Raw genomic sequence first — 15,702 nt, 5'->3', positions numbered from 1 at the left:
ATGTTTTTTGCGAGATTATAGGTAAATTTGCAAATCATTGGATAAAATTGTCACCCAAAATTCAAAACAAGTTGAAAAATTTTAAACATAAAGAGTAAAATTTCAGTTATCTAATATTTAAGCTTTCATCTCCTTGTATGAAATAGATCCTGTTAAAAATCTGTCAAAGGACATAATTTCTCAATCTCAGAAATTTCTCTTACTCAAAAAAGCAATATTTATGACATTCAGAAATTGACTATGTTAGTTTGCTTCTACCAAGCTTCAATATAAAGTGAATTGGAAGATTTACCCTTCTCATTATTACTACTGTTGTGATATTTATTGAACATTTATTACTTGAGAAGATAGAATTGTCTCTTGAGACATATTATTTTAATGTAATAGAAGTTACTAGATTTATGCATAAAATCTGTTTTTATCATCTCTTAAAGAAAGAAAATATTATTATCTCAATATCCTGAGGTGCATGACCATTTTTACTATGCTAATACATGAATTTTTCCTTTTCATTAAGAAATTTTAGTTGAAGATAAACATAAGTGAAATTCTTTGTTGATGTATTTAATAATCTAAAGGAAAAGATTTTGGAAAATAGTGGGGATGTCCTGCCTTAATTTTACTTAGCTATTAAAACATACTAAATAGAAATATACTTACTTTCAACATTATTCCAGAAATAACTTCATGTTACAGAGATAAGTGTTACCCAGGTTAAATTTATTATTCTGTGTATCATTATTCTGAAAATGAACCTCATAAATAAAATCAGACAAGTAACATACTGACACACCACTTCCTAAAATGAATTCCAGAGAACACTAGCTAGAATATTCACTATCATTGTGTGCACACATCTAAATGCATTACATTGGTAGAGAGTACAAGAAATACAAGATTAACCTCCAAAATGTCTTATGGCCTTCACTGTGTTTAAATACGAGTCTCCAAAAGAAATAAGGCTGTGTAGTTCATTCTGTACATAGTGTTTCATGAATACTATTGAGCATAGATCAGAACCTCTTTTCATGGAGCAGTTTAGAAAATCAGAATTCTAAGGAATGTACTTTGGGGAACACATGATACAATGGTTACTCAAGCCTCAAGAAAAAGAAAAGATCCATTCAGCTCCAACACGGTTTATTGTGGAACCAAACAGAACTGTATTGTTACAAAATAGTTTCCTTTCTCCCTGCAACCCCACAAAATCACCTTTAGTGTAATCTGACTTTGCAGGATCAGAGAGGACTAAAATATCCAGCATGGCTCAATATGTTGGTTTTTCAAGGGATGAGAATGTCCTTTTCAATCCATGCTAATTGAGTTTTCTTTTTCATGTTTAAGAAATTGGGAAAATATCAACCAATTGGTGAAAAATTTAGATGGGATTGATAAATTTAGGACATTTTGAAGGATTTGAGTATAATATTTCTTATCTGTTACCTACTGATGCAACTTTAATTGTCAAGCTCCCAGGAATCTTTATTTTAATCTCCAAAGAGCAACAAATTCAGAGGGGGAGAAAAGTAGATAGCTAATGGTAGCAGTTCTCTTACCCCTATTAAGTGTACATATTAGATATATAGTAACCCTACTGAGGCATCCAAATTAGCAAGGAAGAAGTCATACTTTGCAGACAACATGGTAGTCTATGTAGAAAACCCAAAAGACTCCACCTGAAAGTTGCTAGAATTGATAAAGGAATTCAGCAAAATTGCAGGATATAAAATCAACGCACAGAAGTCTGTTGCATTTCTACACACCAAAAATGAAGCAGCAGAAAGAGAAATCAAGGAATCGATCCCATTTACAATTGCATAAAAACCTAAAAAACCTTGGAATAAACCTAACCAAGGAAGTTTATTAACTACAGAACACTTATGAAAAAAATTGAAGATCACACAAAGAAATGGAAAAGCATTCCATGCTCATGGACTAGAAAAACAAACATTGTTAAAATGTCTATACTTAAAAAAAAAAAAAAAAGTCTATACTTCCCAAAGAAATCTACACAATGCAATCCCTATCAAAATACCACCAGCACTTTTCACACAGGTAGGACAAACTATCCTAAAATTCATAAGGAACCAGAAAAGACTCCGAACAGCCAAAGCAACCCTGAAAAAGATAAGCAAAGCTGGAGGCATCACAATTCTGGACTTCAAGCTCTATTACAAAGCTGGAATCATCAAAACAGTGTGGTACTGGCACAAAAACAGACACATAGATCAGTGGAAAAGAACAGAGAATCCTGAAATGGACCCTCAACTCTATGGTTAACTAATCTTTGACAAAGCAGGAAGGAATATCCGACTGGAAAAAGACAGTCTCTTTAACAAATAATGCTGGGAAAATTGGACAGCCACATGCAGAAGAATGAAACTGGACCACTCTCTTACACCATACACAAAGATAAGTTCAACTTGGATGAAAGGCCTAAATGTGAGATAGGAACCCATCAAAATCCTAGAGGAGAACACAAGCAGCAACCTCTTTGACCTAAGCCACAGCAACTTCTTACTAGACACAACACTGGAGGCAAGGGAAACAAAAGCAAAAATGCAATATTGGGATTTTGTCAAGATAAAAAGCTTCTGCACAGTGAAGGAAACAATCAATAAAACTAGAAGGCAACCTACAGAATGGAAGAAGATATTTGCAAACAGCAAACCTGATAAAGGGTTAGTATCCAAAATCCATAAAGAACTTATCAAACTCAACACCCAAAAAACAAATAATCCAGCTAAGAAATGGGCAGAAGACATGAACATTTCTCAGAAGGAGACATACAAAATAGCTAACAGACACATGAAAAGATACTCAACATCACTCATCATCAGGTAAATACAAATCAAAACTACTATGAGATACCACCTCACACCTGTCAGAATGGCTAAAATTAACAACACAGGAAAAAACAGGTGTTGGCAAGGATACAGAGAAAGGGAAACCCTCCTGCACTGTTGGTGGGAATGCAAACTGGTGCAAGTCTGGAAAACAGTATGGAAGGTCTTCAGAAAGTTAAAAATATAACTTCCTACCACCCAGCATTTGTACTACTAGGTATTTTATACAAAGACTGCAAGAAGAGTGATTCAAAGGTGCACACTCACCCCAATGTTTATAGCAGCAATGTCTACAGTAACCAAAACATGGAAAGAACCCAAATATCTATCAACTGAGGAATGGATAAGAAGATGTGGTATATATACACAATGAAATATTAGCCACCAAAAAAGAATGAAATCTTATTATTTGCAACAACGTGTCTAGAAGTAGAGTATATTATGCTAAGCAAAATATGTCAATCAGAAAAAGACAAATACCGTATGATTTCACTCATAGCTGGAATTTAAGAAACAAAACAGATGAACACAGGGGAAGAGAAGTAAAAATAAAATAAGACAAAAGCAGAGAGGGAGGCAAACTATAGAGACACTTAACTATAAGGAGCAAACTGAGGGTTGCTGGAGGGAGTGTTGGGGGTATGGGGTAACTGGGTGATTGGCATTAAGGAGGTCACCTGATGTAATGAGCATTGGGTGTTGTATGCAACTGATGAATCACTGAATTCTACCCCTGAAACTTATACTATATGTGAACTGACATGAATTTAAATAAAATCTTGAAGGAAAAAAAATCCTATTTACTTTTGTCTATTTCTTTGGATAGAATAAACTGACATTTTAAAAATCTGCAGACTGTTGATTTTCTTATTTGCTGTAGACCTCACCTTGGAATTTTTTTCAAATAAAGCCAATCACATAAATTTCTTAACTGTGTGATATATTCCATAACATTGTTCATAATAATCTTTATGAGCATACTTTTAATTTTAAAAAAGATATATATTATAATTCAGCAATATTATAATGTATACATATTTAAATATTTTAATAGAAAAGTATTTTCTCCTTTTAAAAACCATTTTTATAAACTTTATTATTTGTAATAAATTTAGTAATTTTCAGAACCTCATGAACTCTACAAAAATGTGTTTTAACTATTTACAGCAGCCTAGCCAGTCATACTATATTACATTGATAGTACTAAGGAACACAACACACATTGAAGTTTTTAGATGTTTATCCACATGAACAGCCAAAGTGTTAACCACAATAATTTCTACTATAAACATTCTAAGATATATATTTCCCAGCTCTCTTAGAGATGTCAAATATAAGTTGACCTTTTCTTGATAACAGTATTACCAGAATTCCTTTATCCGAAAGATATCTGAGTCACATCTATAGCTCTGTTTGCCTGTAGAGGCAATTGCCCACACCACTTAACTTTAATGTGTTCCTTCCCTCCCTGAGAACCTTCTCTTCTCAGTACAGATTAGATGTTTGTTCCTATAACTTCTGAACTGTCCCACATTTACCTCCACTCCTCTGAAACTTAATCGGAGATGAGCCCTGGATCTCTCCTCCAAAGTAATGATCATGAATTTTGTGACAGCTGCTTCCTCTGAGGAGAGGTTTTTGCTCGCTTCTAGAGTCACACCTGTGTTTAAGGTGAGTCCAGAATGCAGAATGTCTGACCCTCCAGGAAGTGAAATGTGTGTACATCAAATCACCCCAATTGATAAGAGACTACTTCCACTTCTGTTTACTTGCCCCATGTGCACTATATTTATTTGCAAAACTTCCCGTAAAAGATTGTCAGAGACCCGTGGATCAAATTTTATACTAATTTCATAGCAACTCTTTATTTATGTATTTATTTACTCTCTATCTAGTTCCATAATGGTTTTATAATCACTAAGCCTTTACAGTAAGCATATCCAAGTTTTCCTTTTATTTTGAAATGCATTTCGGATTTCTCTTTCTATATTAATAAACTTTGAGTGTACACTCTCCAAGTAAGTCAAGCCAAAAATAGTTGGAAAATAATGGGTGCAACCCAGGGAATCTTCAAACATTATAGTTTTTAATCTTCATGACATCCTTCAAATTAGTATTACTACTCCTCATCTTACAAGTGAATTAACTAAGACTCTGAAGGCTTAAACAAAATCCCATACTCGTAATCTGAAGTAGTGGAGTGAGCACTGTCACCCAGAACATTTTAACTCAAAACCCCTAGTTAGTTCTATAATAATGCATAGCTTTTCAAAATAGTCAAAAAACCAAAGAGTCCGTGGCCAATATATGTTTAGACAACCACCTAGAACAGAGATCCACAGCTAATATTCAAAATGATGATCTGAATTCTTTAAGAAAAAGTTACATTTAATTCAATATATTTCTTCAAGGCTTTGAAATTATAATACATTTCAGGATTTTTCATCTTTCAAGTTTCAGTACCATTAAGAGTACATAAATATTAAGAGTACATAAATCTGGGTATTTCAAACACCCAGAGCAATGCATTCTCATGATTTTAAGAAGTAACAAAGTTTATGTAGTTTTACTTTCAGCCACTTGTACTGTTGTTAAAATTAGCCATGCCCTGTTCTAACATTAACTCTGTAGCCACAGTACACTTACAAACATAACTAGCCTTCTAAACCCATAGGGTGAACCACGAGCAACACATTCTACCACTATACCAGTCTATGGTATATTTTACGTTGGTGCAAATATAGGTGACCACTACAGTGCATTGACATGTAATTCCTCAGCATCAAGGCAAATTTACTTTCACAACTTTCATAGCAAAATAATAAAACCTTTCTGAAGAGTAAACTTTATCCTTATGCTAGATGTCCTTTAAATGATTTGATAAAACATTAAAATAGTCTATAATACTTAATATATTTTTCTTGACACATATTCCTAGTACCTCTGAAGGAAACTAGAATTTGCTAAGCTTTAGCTCAATAAATGGAATAATCTTTCGTTATTGAAGCAATAAACAAGGGCTCAAAATAAATGGATACTGATTTTAAAAATGGAGCCAAACGACATCATTTAAAATAAAATTCGTCCACATTCTAGTATTGAAATTTTATTAATAATTTTATTACACTGTGTCCAGCAAAGTCCATGGAACTCGTTAATTTTCAGGCTGCTAACCAGAAAAAAATATGGAAATACAAGCTAGTTAGTACAACTTTTCCAATCTGTGACAGCTGCTTTTTTTACTATGTCAATTACATTACAAATCTGTGTACACTAAATCTCACACATCTTACCGTCAGTTTCTCCTCTAAATTCTTATTTAATAAGCTTCCTTTTTCATGCTTTTCAAATTCCATGTTGAAACTGAATGAGAGAGAGAAAGAAACAGAGGGAGAGAGAGAGAAACAGAAAAAGATTCAGATTCTGTCTAGAAAATGATTTGACGTGCTTACATGTTAGATATTGCAGGACATTCCAAGTTGTGAGAGCTCAGGACACTATCAGAAAGCCCTGGCGATAATTTCTGGTTAGCTAGTGTTTCCATTTATAGATGTTCAAACCCCATAAACAGAGCCCTGAAGAGAAGTCAGGCAGCTGGCCTTAGATAATGATAAATGTCACTAGATATAAAAGCAAACTCTTCAACAGGAGAATATTCCAACAGGTTAGGTGCCCTGAACCATGAAAGATGCATGTGACAAAAAGCCACCATCAAAGAATTCATTCATAGCCACTGGAGCAGAATAAAACATACTCTAGAATACAGACCTAATAAATCAGCTTACAAAGGACAAATGTAATGGTCATATAACCAATATGAATCAGCCATCCCTGTTCCTCCAAATTCCAATTTGGGTCCTGGTAGTCCCAACAGTTATGTGTTGTTTTATAGCTCAGAAGTTTAAAAACTCACTTACAGGAAAAGAGCAAAGGATAACTAGTGAAAACCGTTAAGACACAACACATATATTCAAGGGGTAGTGGCAATTTTAACCCACAAAAAGTTGGCAAATGATATTTAGAAACACCATGAGATAAAAGTGGTATTTCCCTTCATTTAAAAAGCAAAAAAGATTTTGTTCTTCATTATCCTGGTTTTTCTACTGGGAACAAAGTCAGGACATAGAAGATGAGATTCATTTCTCCAAAAAAACAATGTTTTCAGAATTCTTTGAAAATTGTTACATGTCTTAAAGAAAATTAATTGTGTAACTTGGTGGTAATTAACCCTCCTCTATTTTTTTCAGCAAACCAGATATGTGGATAGAAATAAAGAGTAAATATGGCTTTCAGAGTGAGCCAAGACTGGTCTCTATGGTGGTCTAATCCCTTGGCCTGTATGAAACACTTTAACGCCAGTTTCTGACATTAACTCAAGTTTCCTTCACTTTTTAAGGAAACATTTTAAGAAATGTATTGTAAGGCTCCATCCTTTAGAGTAATGATAGCTGCTTCTCTGTCGCCAGGCAGAGCTGCTCCAGAGCTTATTCTGCACCATGACGGAAGGGCTGAGGATTTCATAAGTGAAATACTTAGTAAGAAGGAAACCCTGCTTCAGAACAATGAATTCAGGAACACTGTATCAGGCTCTTCGGCAAAAGGGACTTTCTTCTCTGGCTCACCTCTGCATTCCAGAAAAGGAATCATGCATGCTTGTTGCCCTAACAAGTTTGAAAATTGATGTCTTATAGGTTTACTAGCATGCAGGATTGGTACGTGTCAAAAGCAAGGCAATAGTTAACATTTTATGTAAATGGAATTTCCAAATCTCTCTAGGGGGTAAAAAAAAAAAAAAAAAAAGCATGCTATGGCTGTAAAAGAAACTTGGTTATTGCTAGTTTAATGCCTGAAGGTGAAATTTAGAATCTAGTTAAGAAGCAGAGGAATGGTGGGATGCAAAGCTAGTTGGGGAAGAAGAAAAGAGTGATAATGAGAGATATGTGCCAGTGATGTTCCTCCCACCAGGGATGAAAAGTTTAACTTCAGCAAATGTGTCCTGAGAAGCTAAAATGGTGAAGATTATTCTAGGCGCTGGCAGATTTTTTTCAAAATAATAGATAAAAATAATAAAATTAAAAGATACAATCTCTACATTTCTTCCCTCAACAAACTCACCATGTAGGCATGACTAGATCAAAATAGGATAATAATACTCTTACTTAGCTCACTTGAACAGCACTCACCTTGTGCCAGGAGCTCCTTTAAGGCTTTCCATATATTATCTCAATTAATTCTCAGAACAACTCTAGATAGTAGAGACTATTATTTTCATCGATGTTATGGGCTAAATTGTGCCCCTCACCCCCCAAAATCATGTTGAAGTCCTAGCCTTTCAGAATAAGACTATAGTCAAAAATAGGATATTTCAAGAGATAACTAAGGTAAAATGAGGTTATTAGGGTAGAGTAACCCATATGACTGGTGTCCTTATTAGAAGAAAAGATTAGGGGGAAGCCTGGGTGGCTCAGCGGTTTAGCGCCACCTTCAGCGTAGGGTGTGATCCTGGAGACTTCCTGTATGGAGCCTGCTTCTCCCTCTGCCTGTGTCTCTGCCTCTCTCTCTCTGTATCTCTCATGAATAAATAAGTGAAATCTTAAAAAAAAAAAAAAAAAAGAAGAAGAAGAAGAAGAAAAGATTAGGACAAAAGCAAAAAAATTAGAGAAGGCCACTTGAAGACACAGAGAGAAGGCAGCCATCTACAAGCCAAGGAGAGAGACCTTCCAAAGAAACCAATGCTGCCAACACCTTGACCTTGGATGTTCAGCTTCTAGAGCTGGGAGGAAAGATATTTCTATTAAGTCATGAAGTCTATGGTATTTGTACCACAGTCTTAGCAAACGAATGCACCCATTTAAGAATTAAAAAAAAAAAAAAAAAAAGAATAAGACAGTTACACAACTAACTGGGGGCACTCAAGTTCCCTAGCCCAAGCTCCTAAACACTGTGCACTTAGCACCTTGGAACAAGTTAAGTTCATCACAGGCATAACAGGGAGAGTGGGTAAACAGCACCAGCATTCTGTGGTAAATATTAGCTCCCCTATCCATTTACAGAGGTATGCTTAAAGATATTTTAACTATGTTTTAGGGACAAAGGCTTTTTTTTAGGTAAAAATATGCCTGTGCCAAAGCTAGCACTTGTCCATTTACTGGTCAAAGACAGAGCCACACTGGTCTCCTCTCTGCATGTCTGTCATCACAAGTATTTTCCTCCCTCTGCCAGGAAGAGAGGCTCTCCTCAGAATCATGTGACTCCCTTCTCACTTCATCCAGACCTTCCCCGAGGATCCATCTAAAATAGCAAACCCTCTGTCATTCATTTGCTGTGTTCTTCGTAACTCTTATCACCGCTGGCATTATATTATTTCACGTGGTATTTTAAGTGAATCCTTATCTATTCATTTGAGGTTTGTCTCTTCTGCTAGAGTATCAGCACCAGAGGGTGCCTTATGCAACACTTTAGGCACTTAGAACATAGTAAGGACCAAATGAATAAGCTTATAAAGGAAAGAGGAAGGAGGGAGAGGAAGGAAAGGAAAAAAGCAAATGAGGAAAGAGAAAGAAAAGGGATAAGGGTGGGAGGGAAGGGAAATGTATCAAACAGATGTGACTTAAGACATGTAATACACTGTTATTCACATGACTTTGGGTAGAAAACAGGAATGAAATGCATTTATCCAACACAAATCATATTAGAGATGAACACAATATTGAGTGTTCACTTATCTACTCAAACAGCTAACTATTGGTGTAAAGGAGAAAACAGACTAAGCAGCAAGAATAATGGAACTCATTTGCAGATTCTATCACCTTCTAGTTGGGTCGCTTTGAGCAAATTAATTCTCAGAGTTTCAGTTCCCTTTCCCTTAAAATAAAAGGATAATACCAACCCCTTAATGTTATTATAAAAATTAAATGTGGTAATGTGTGCCAAGAACCTGACACAGTGTCTGGCATCAAGCAGGTTGTTGCTGAAAGTGTGTGCCATTTTTAACTTGGACTATGTGAGGTTTACCTAGAAAAAAGTTAGTTCAAATATAGTATCAAATTCTGGACAAATGTGGCACAAAAATTAACATAGAGAGTGGGAGAAAATATTTGTGAATCATGGATCTGATAAGGAACTTCTATCCAAAATGCATAAAGAACTTTTACAACTCAACAGTATAGAGTACAAACAGCCCAGTTTAAAAATGGCCAAAGAATTTTGAATAGAGATTTCTCCCAAAGACAAACAAATGGCCAACAAGCTTATGAAAAGATGTTGTGATTAACGGAATGCAAATCAAAGCCACAATGAGATAACACTTCACACCCACTAGGATGACTAAAATCAAATAACAGCACTGGCAACAAGTGGATAAACTGGAACCCTCCTACATGGCTGGTGGGACTATAAAGTGGAACAGCCACTTTAGGAAACAGTGTGGTAGGGTACTTGGGTGGCTCAGTAGGTTGAGCATCTGACTCTTGATTCCCGCTCAGGTCATGATCCCAGGTGCGAGATCCAGCCCCCGTAGGGCTCTGCGCTCAGCTGGGAGTCTGCTTCGGGATTCTCTCTCCCTCTGCACGCCCCTCACTCCAATTCACGCCCTCTCATGTGCTCTCTCTCAGCTCTAAAATAAATAAATACATCTTTAAAAAAAAAAAAAGAAAGAAGAAAATAGTACGGCAGTTCCTCAACATTTTATATAGAGAGTTACATGATCTAGCAATTCCATTTCTAGGTATATACAAAAAAGAAGTAAAAGCATGTATTCACACAAAAACTTTGTACACAAATGTTCATGATATAGCATTATTCATAACAGCCAGAGAACAGAAACCACACAAATGTCTACCAACATGTGAAGGGTGAAGCAATGTGGAATATCATACAGTGGCATGTTATTGGTCAATAAAAAGGAGTGAAGCACTGATACCACATGAACCATCCAGAATAATTGGCAATTCCAGAGAACTGGAAAGATAATGGGTAGCTGCCAGGTGGTGAGAGGGAAGCAGAATGACGAATGACTGCTAACAGACATGGGGCTTCTTTTTGAGCTGGTGAAAATATTCGGAGTTAGATAGTCATGATGATGGCATAACTCCAAATATACTAAAAACCATTGAATTGTATGTATTCTTGAAAAGAATGCATTTTATGGTATGTGAATTTTATCTCAATAAAGCTATTATTAAAAGAAAAGAAAAGAAAAGAAAAGAAAAGAAAAGAAAAGAAAAGAAAAGAAAAGAAAAGAAAAGAAAAAGAAAAGAAAAGAAAGATCTGTAATTCCTTTCTAACCTGGAAATTTGCGATTTCTTTCCCAGGAACATAATGTAACAGGTCACTCCAAACAGGAAATTAAAATCTACACCACCATAGGCCAGCAAGAATTCCATTAAAAAGTCGAACAAATGACCCTCAGCAAATGATATTTACTTCAAGAGACTAGCACCTCTTCCATTTCTTCGCATCCTCGTTCTGTGCCTCTTACAGAGGGTGAAATCTCAGCTACTCAGATTTGTGATGTGGTGCCTATATTCAAAAATGGGGAAAGGAGAGATTGCAGCTATTAAGATGACTTGTTCATCTACAGGGTGAGAAAGTTAAATATAGTTTGTTTGGTTCTTAATGGTGATTTCTCCACACCTGCCATTTAAAGAACTTTCATCTCCACAGCCACAGCACATATAGATGCTGTATTTCTGAAACCTCACAAGGTAGACAGACACCCCCAAGCATGAAAAACAAATGCTGTTTTCTTTTGAAAAAATAAACTGTAAAGCATGGTGTAGACAACTGAGAATCTTCCTCATTGTGTGCTCTAGGAATAAATACCTTTTTATTAAGATAAGGTCCTCTTCTGAGACAATGGATGCCTTTTATACAGGTTTATCATTCCACATGGCACCTGCAGGCATGGGTAGGTCTTGTATGCTCTCCACAGATCAGAAGCCCATGTAAGCCCCACAACCAGGTACTGATAGACCAGTACACGCCTTCAGGTGCCATAGTATGTTCCCAAAACCACACTGGAAATGTGTACCCAAGAGCCAGATGCAAATCTAGCTTAGACCTAGCACTGAGAACTGATCTCACACAGCTAACTATTGACCGACTAGTATTGCTCCTAGTTGAAAATTTACACCCATGCCTCTAGAAAGCTCTGTTTGATGGTCAAATGAGATACACAGGTGGCAGTGGCAGTGAAAAACAAAATGCAGAGACTGGTCCCCCAGAATTTTCTGAGTCTTCTCAGAACCCCTACCTAAGTCTATTTATCAGGTTTGGTGATTGTAAACTCTCAAGCAGCAACTGCAGACTCTTCTGGAAAGTTCCTCTGACTCTTATCTTCTCATCTGTCTGTGCACCTGGAAGACACAAACAGAGGAAGACTTTAGTGTCCCACCATCCCCATATGTAAGCATCCCTTCCAGCTTCTGCAGGCCAGAGGTACAGGATGCTCAGGGTTATAGTATGTGCCTACAGTTGTGAAAAGATAGTGTCTACAGAGGAATTTTTTAAAGTTGAGTTTGTCACTATATAATAAACATTTTTGTAAGTTGAATCTGCCAAGTGGACACAATAGCAAACCCTAAAATATCAGTATACGATAATTACGATAATAACAGCTTAACAAATTTGTACCTTTGTAATTACCACTCTTCAGTGAAACATAAACCTTTTCTACTAGAATATGATTTTTCTACTTCTTCTGATCCTATTTGTGCCCTTATTTTGGTTCTGGGCCATATTTTTAAAATGTCTGTAGAAAAGATTTTTATTCAGTGTCTGAAAAGAGACATTTTCTTTATAAAATCATTTCTTGATGATAGAGCATCCTTTGGAGCACTAGAAAATAGTTCAATCAAATGAGAGCTGAGAACTTTGAAAAGTGGTAGGTTTTTTAATGTGTCCATCTGAAAAATGCAAATCTTTTACTAAAACTTATTGAAAAATAAAATGTGAGGTAAAAAAAATAATACAACACTGATGGTAATTTATAAATACAGTAATTCTGCTATAACACTAAATCCATACCTCAAGAGTCTATAACACACAAGCTGATTAAAACCACTTGGGGATCTAATTCCAGGATGTTCCATTTTCTTCACTATTTTATACTCAACATTTACAATTTTTGAGGGATTTAGGATACATTTTCTCTTGTTCATGGTGACATCCATGATGTGTGGGTTGAACAAGTTTTTGCTCTTGCATTTGGGAACACTCACTATATTTCCAGATCCTTTGAATAGTAGATATACTTCCTAGTAGTATCTGTCTCTCTGTCTCTCCGTGTCTCTCTCTCTCACACACACATACACACTCACTCTCTCACTCACACCATTGCTATTTCAGTCAAGACAATAGCCAACTTAAATTGATCAATATTTAAATTTCCTTCAGGAAAAAGGATTCAGAAATGGAAGGCTTTACTTCTTGAATATTAGAATTACAGTGTGTGTTTTTAACTTGAGAAACAAGTTCTGGATGGAAGTTTTCCTGTGTCTTTAGGGCTTAATCAAAGCAACCAGATGCAGCCCTGTGGCTCACTCCTCCCCTAAACCCAGCAGCTTAGCATTGTGGTTGTGTTGACATGACAAATCACTTTGCCCCCAAAGTAACAGCTCCATGCCCTCTGAAACAGCGTACCCAGGATGTACTTTCAGATTTATCAGTCGAAATTGAAACATGTTCCAAAGCAGTGTGCACTTATACAGAAAGAATGCTTACCTTTCAACTGACTTGGAAGCAGCATGCAGAACGATAATCCAGCAGGGAGGTCACCGGCCACATTCCCAGAGCAGCTGACCCTGTCAGTCTTTGGAAAGTACTGTTTACTCTGTAACTAATGTTGGATACCAGGCACAAGATACAGAAGCTAAATTAAAAAAAAAAAAAGTTAGGCATAAACCTCAGCCCCACAGGGACCATTTCACAAAAACAGTAGTTGCTAAGTTTCCCCAGATGATTTCTTTATAAGAATGTCTTGGCAGTAACAGGGATTTGGAGTCAAGTGTTGAAAAGTTTTGCTGTATATCCAACTATCTACTTTTTAGCGTACTGATGAAAATTCTTTAAGCTTCCCTATGGACATGAGTGGTAGGCGAGTTAACGGTTACTTAAAATGGAGTTTCTTTTCTATTTGTATTGATTGGATTTTTAAAATACAATGGAAAGTCCTCCTGAAACGAATTGCCAATTGCCCCAGGGAAGGAAAGTCAGAATTAAGTAGTAGTAGGTGCCCATACAGGACTGAACCAACTCCACAGTCAGAAAGGACAATTGCTCCGCTATCCAGCTGCCAGCAAATATCCACAGAGGGTAGATTGTTGGTTCACAAACTGGCCCCCATACGTGGAGAGCAAAGAGAGCCTGAGGGAGGAGGCAGGCTACTCCAGATCAGTAGGTGGAAGGCTTAATGAGGAAGGAGACTTACATACAGGCTTGTCTTGGGCATCCGCAGGACAAGTAGATCTCTACACCTGCGCACCAGGATCTTAAAAGCTTGTATAGAAGTCTTAACAGGATTCAGTCACATGTACTCTCCAGCTGATCTCCTCAACACATTCCTCTCTCAAGCTGTGCCCTTGAAATGGCTCCTACCAGGGGAACAATAGGCAGAACAAATATTTGAAGGACAGGAGAGATGATGAGAAGCCTCTGATTGCCCGGGTCCATAGCCCAAGGGTCAAGCAGAGGTCATGTCCTCTTGACAACCTCCTCCAACAGAGACCTCCACTGCACTTTCTTCATTTCCCACAAATTCTTTTCCCTAATTACTCTCAACAGAATGAGTCCGTGTTACCCCAATGACCAATAATTAATGTCCAGTGTTATTCAACTTCGGCTTCTGGTTGACTTAGAGGCTTTTTTAAAACCATGACCCAAGAAACTCAGTGTTTGAAAAACAAATTAGTACCCATTCATTTGATGTTCTGTAGAAAATATATCATCCCAGATTGGCTTTGTCATCCTACCCAAAATATCACCCCACCCTGAATCCTATAATGCATAATGTATTTTTAAGAAAAAGAAAAGATCACAATCACATATTCGCTATTTGAAATTATTCACAACACTACTCTCATTATTTCCACTCATTAAATTGATTTAGGTTGACAATCTCTAAGTGAATACTCACGTAAAACACAATGTTATTTTAAGGTATTATTTCATTCTTTTTCATGCAGTTCCGTAATTTGACAATTATTGGTTGAACACCGTATCTGTACCATTTTGCCGGTGCTGACAGCATTCAGGGGTTGAACCACAAAGTCTCCCATCAGGAGCTTAGTTGGGAATGAACAGAATCACATACAGCAGTGCACCAAAGCAGGCTGAATGTGGCAAGTGCTAAATTGAGAGTACAAATGACGTGCTTTGAAAGTGAAAGAAGGAGAGGACATTCTGGCTAGAGACACTGAAGATGATTTTACACAGATGTTGGATTTCAGCTGGACCTTCTTAGTCCTTTCTACTAAGAGTGGTCTTCGGACAGCAACATTGACCTCACGTGGGAGCTCATTAGAAATTCAAAATCCTGGACGCCAACTGAGACCTATTAAGTCAGAATCTACAGTTTAACAAGACCCACAGGTGATTCCTCTAGGCATAAAAGTTTGAGAAGCACTGATTTAACTACTTCTAGAATTGGTAGAATTATAGGAAGCAGAACATGTCAGGTGTAAACTAAAATAATGAAGGCCAGAATATGGACAATGTGTTTGAGGAATGGCAGGTAGACATGGAGGATTTATGGAGTACACATGCACGATTTACATCTGATAAATTGCAGGAATAATAGGAAACACCATGGCTACTTACTATGAACCTGTGACTCTGTTAAGTGACTGACATGACACTA

The 15,702-nt window shown here is 36.7% G+C and overlaps 1 protein-coding gene across 33 annotated transcripts in view; it reads right to left on the bottom strand.

The window, feature by feature from the left end:
• The window catches only part of LOC112641773 (muscular LMNA interacting protein), a 261,862-nt gene extending 246,737 nt beyond the window's left edge, over positions 1-15,125 (bottom strand). For 7 of the 33 annotated variants that reach the window (XM_049092176.1, XM_049092180.1, XM_049092184.1 and 4 more), the window contains exons 1-5: positions 14,980-15,119; positions 14,275-14,437; positions 13,569-13,716; positions 12,100-12,202; positions 6,140-6,209 (exon numbers count right to left, since the gene is read on the bottom strand). In XM_049092176.1, coding sequence (XP_048948133.1) covers positions 6,140-6,209; positions 12,100-12,202; positions 13,569-13,593 — 198 coding nt within the window. In that variant the 5' untranslated portion in view covers positions 13,594-13,716; positions 14,275-14,437; positions 14,980-15,119. Of the gene's footprint in view, positions 1-4,384; positions 4,527-6,139; positions 11,035-11,132; positions 11,367-12,099; positions 12,205-13,568; positions 13,717-14,274; positions 14,438-14,979 lie in introns of those variants that run through there. The other 26 variants (XM_049092193.1, XM_049092194.1, XM_049092187.1 and 23 more) reach the window with 16 other exon arrangements.
• Between the last annotated feature and the right edge of the window lie 577 nt (positions 15,126-15,702).

Source organism: Canis lupus, chromosome 12 (genome assembly GCF_003254725.2).
Source record: "Canis lupus dingo isolate Sandy chromosome 12, ASM325472v2, whole genome shotgun sequence".
Classification (NCBI taxonomy): Eukaryota; Metazoa; Chordata; class Mammalia; order Carnivora; family Canidae; genus Canis; species Canis lupus.
The sequence above is the reverse complement of the archived record's forward strand: the minus strand, read 5'-3'. Positions and strand labels throughout refer to the sequence as shown.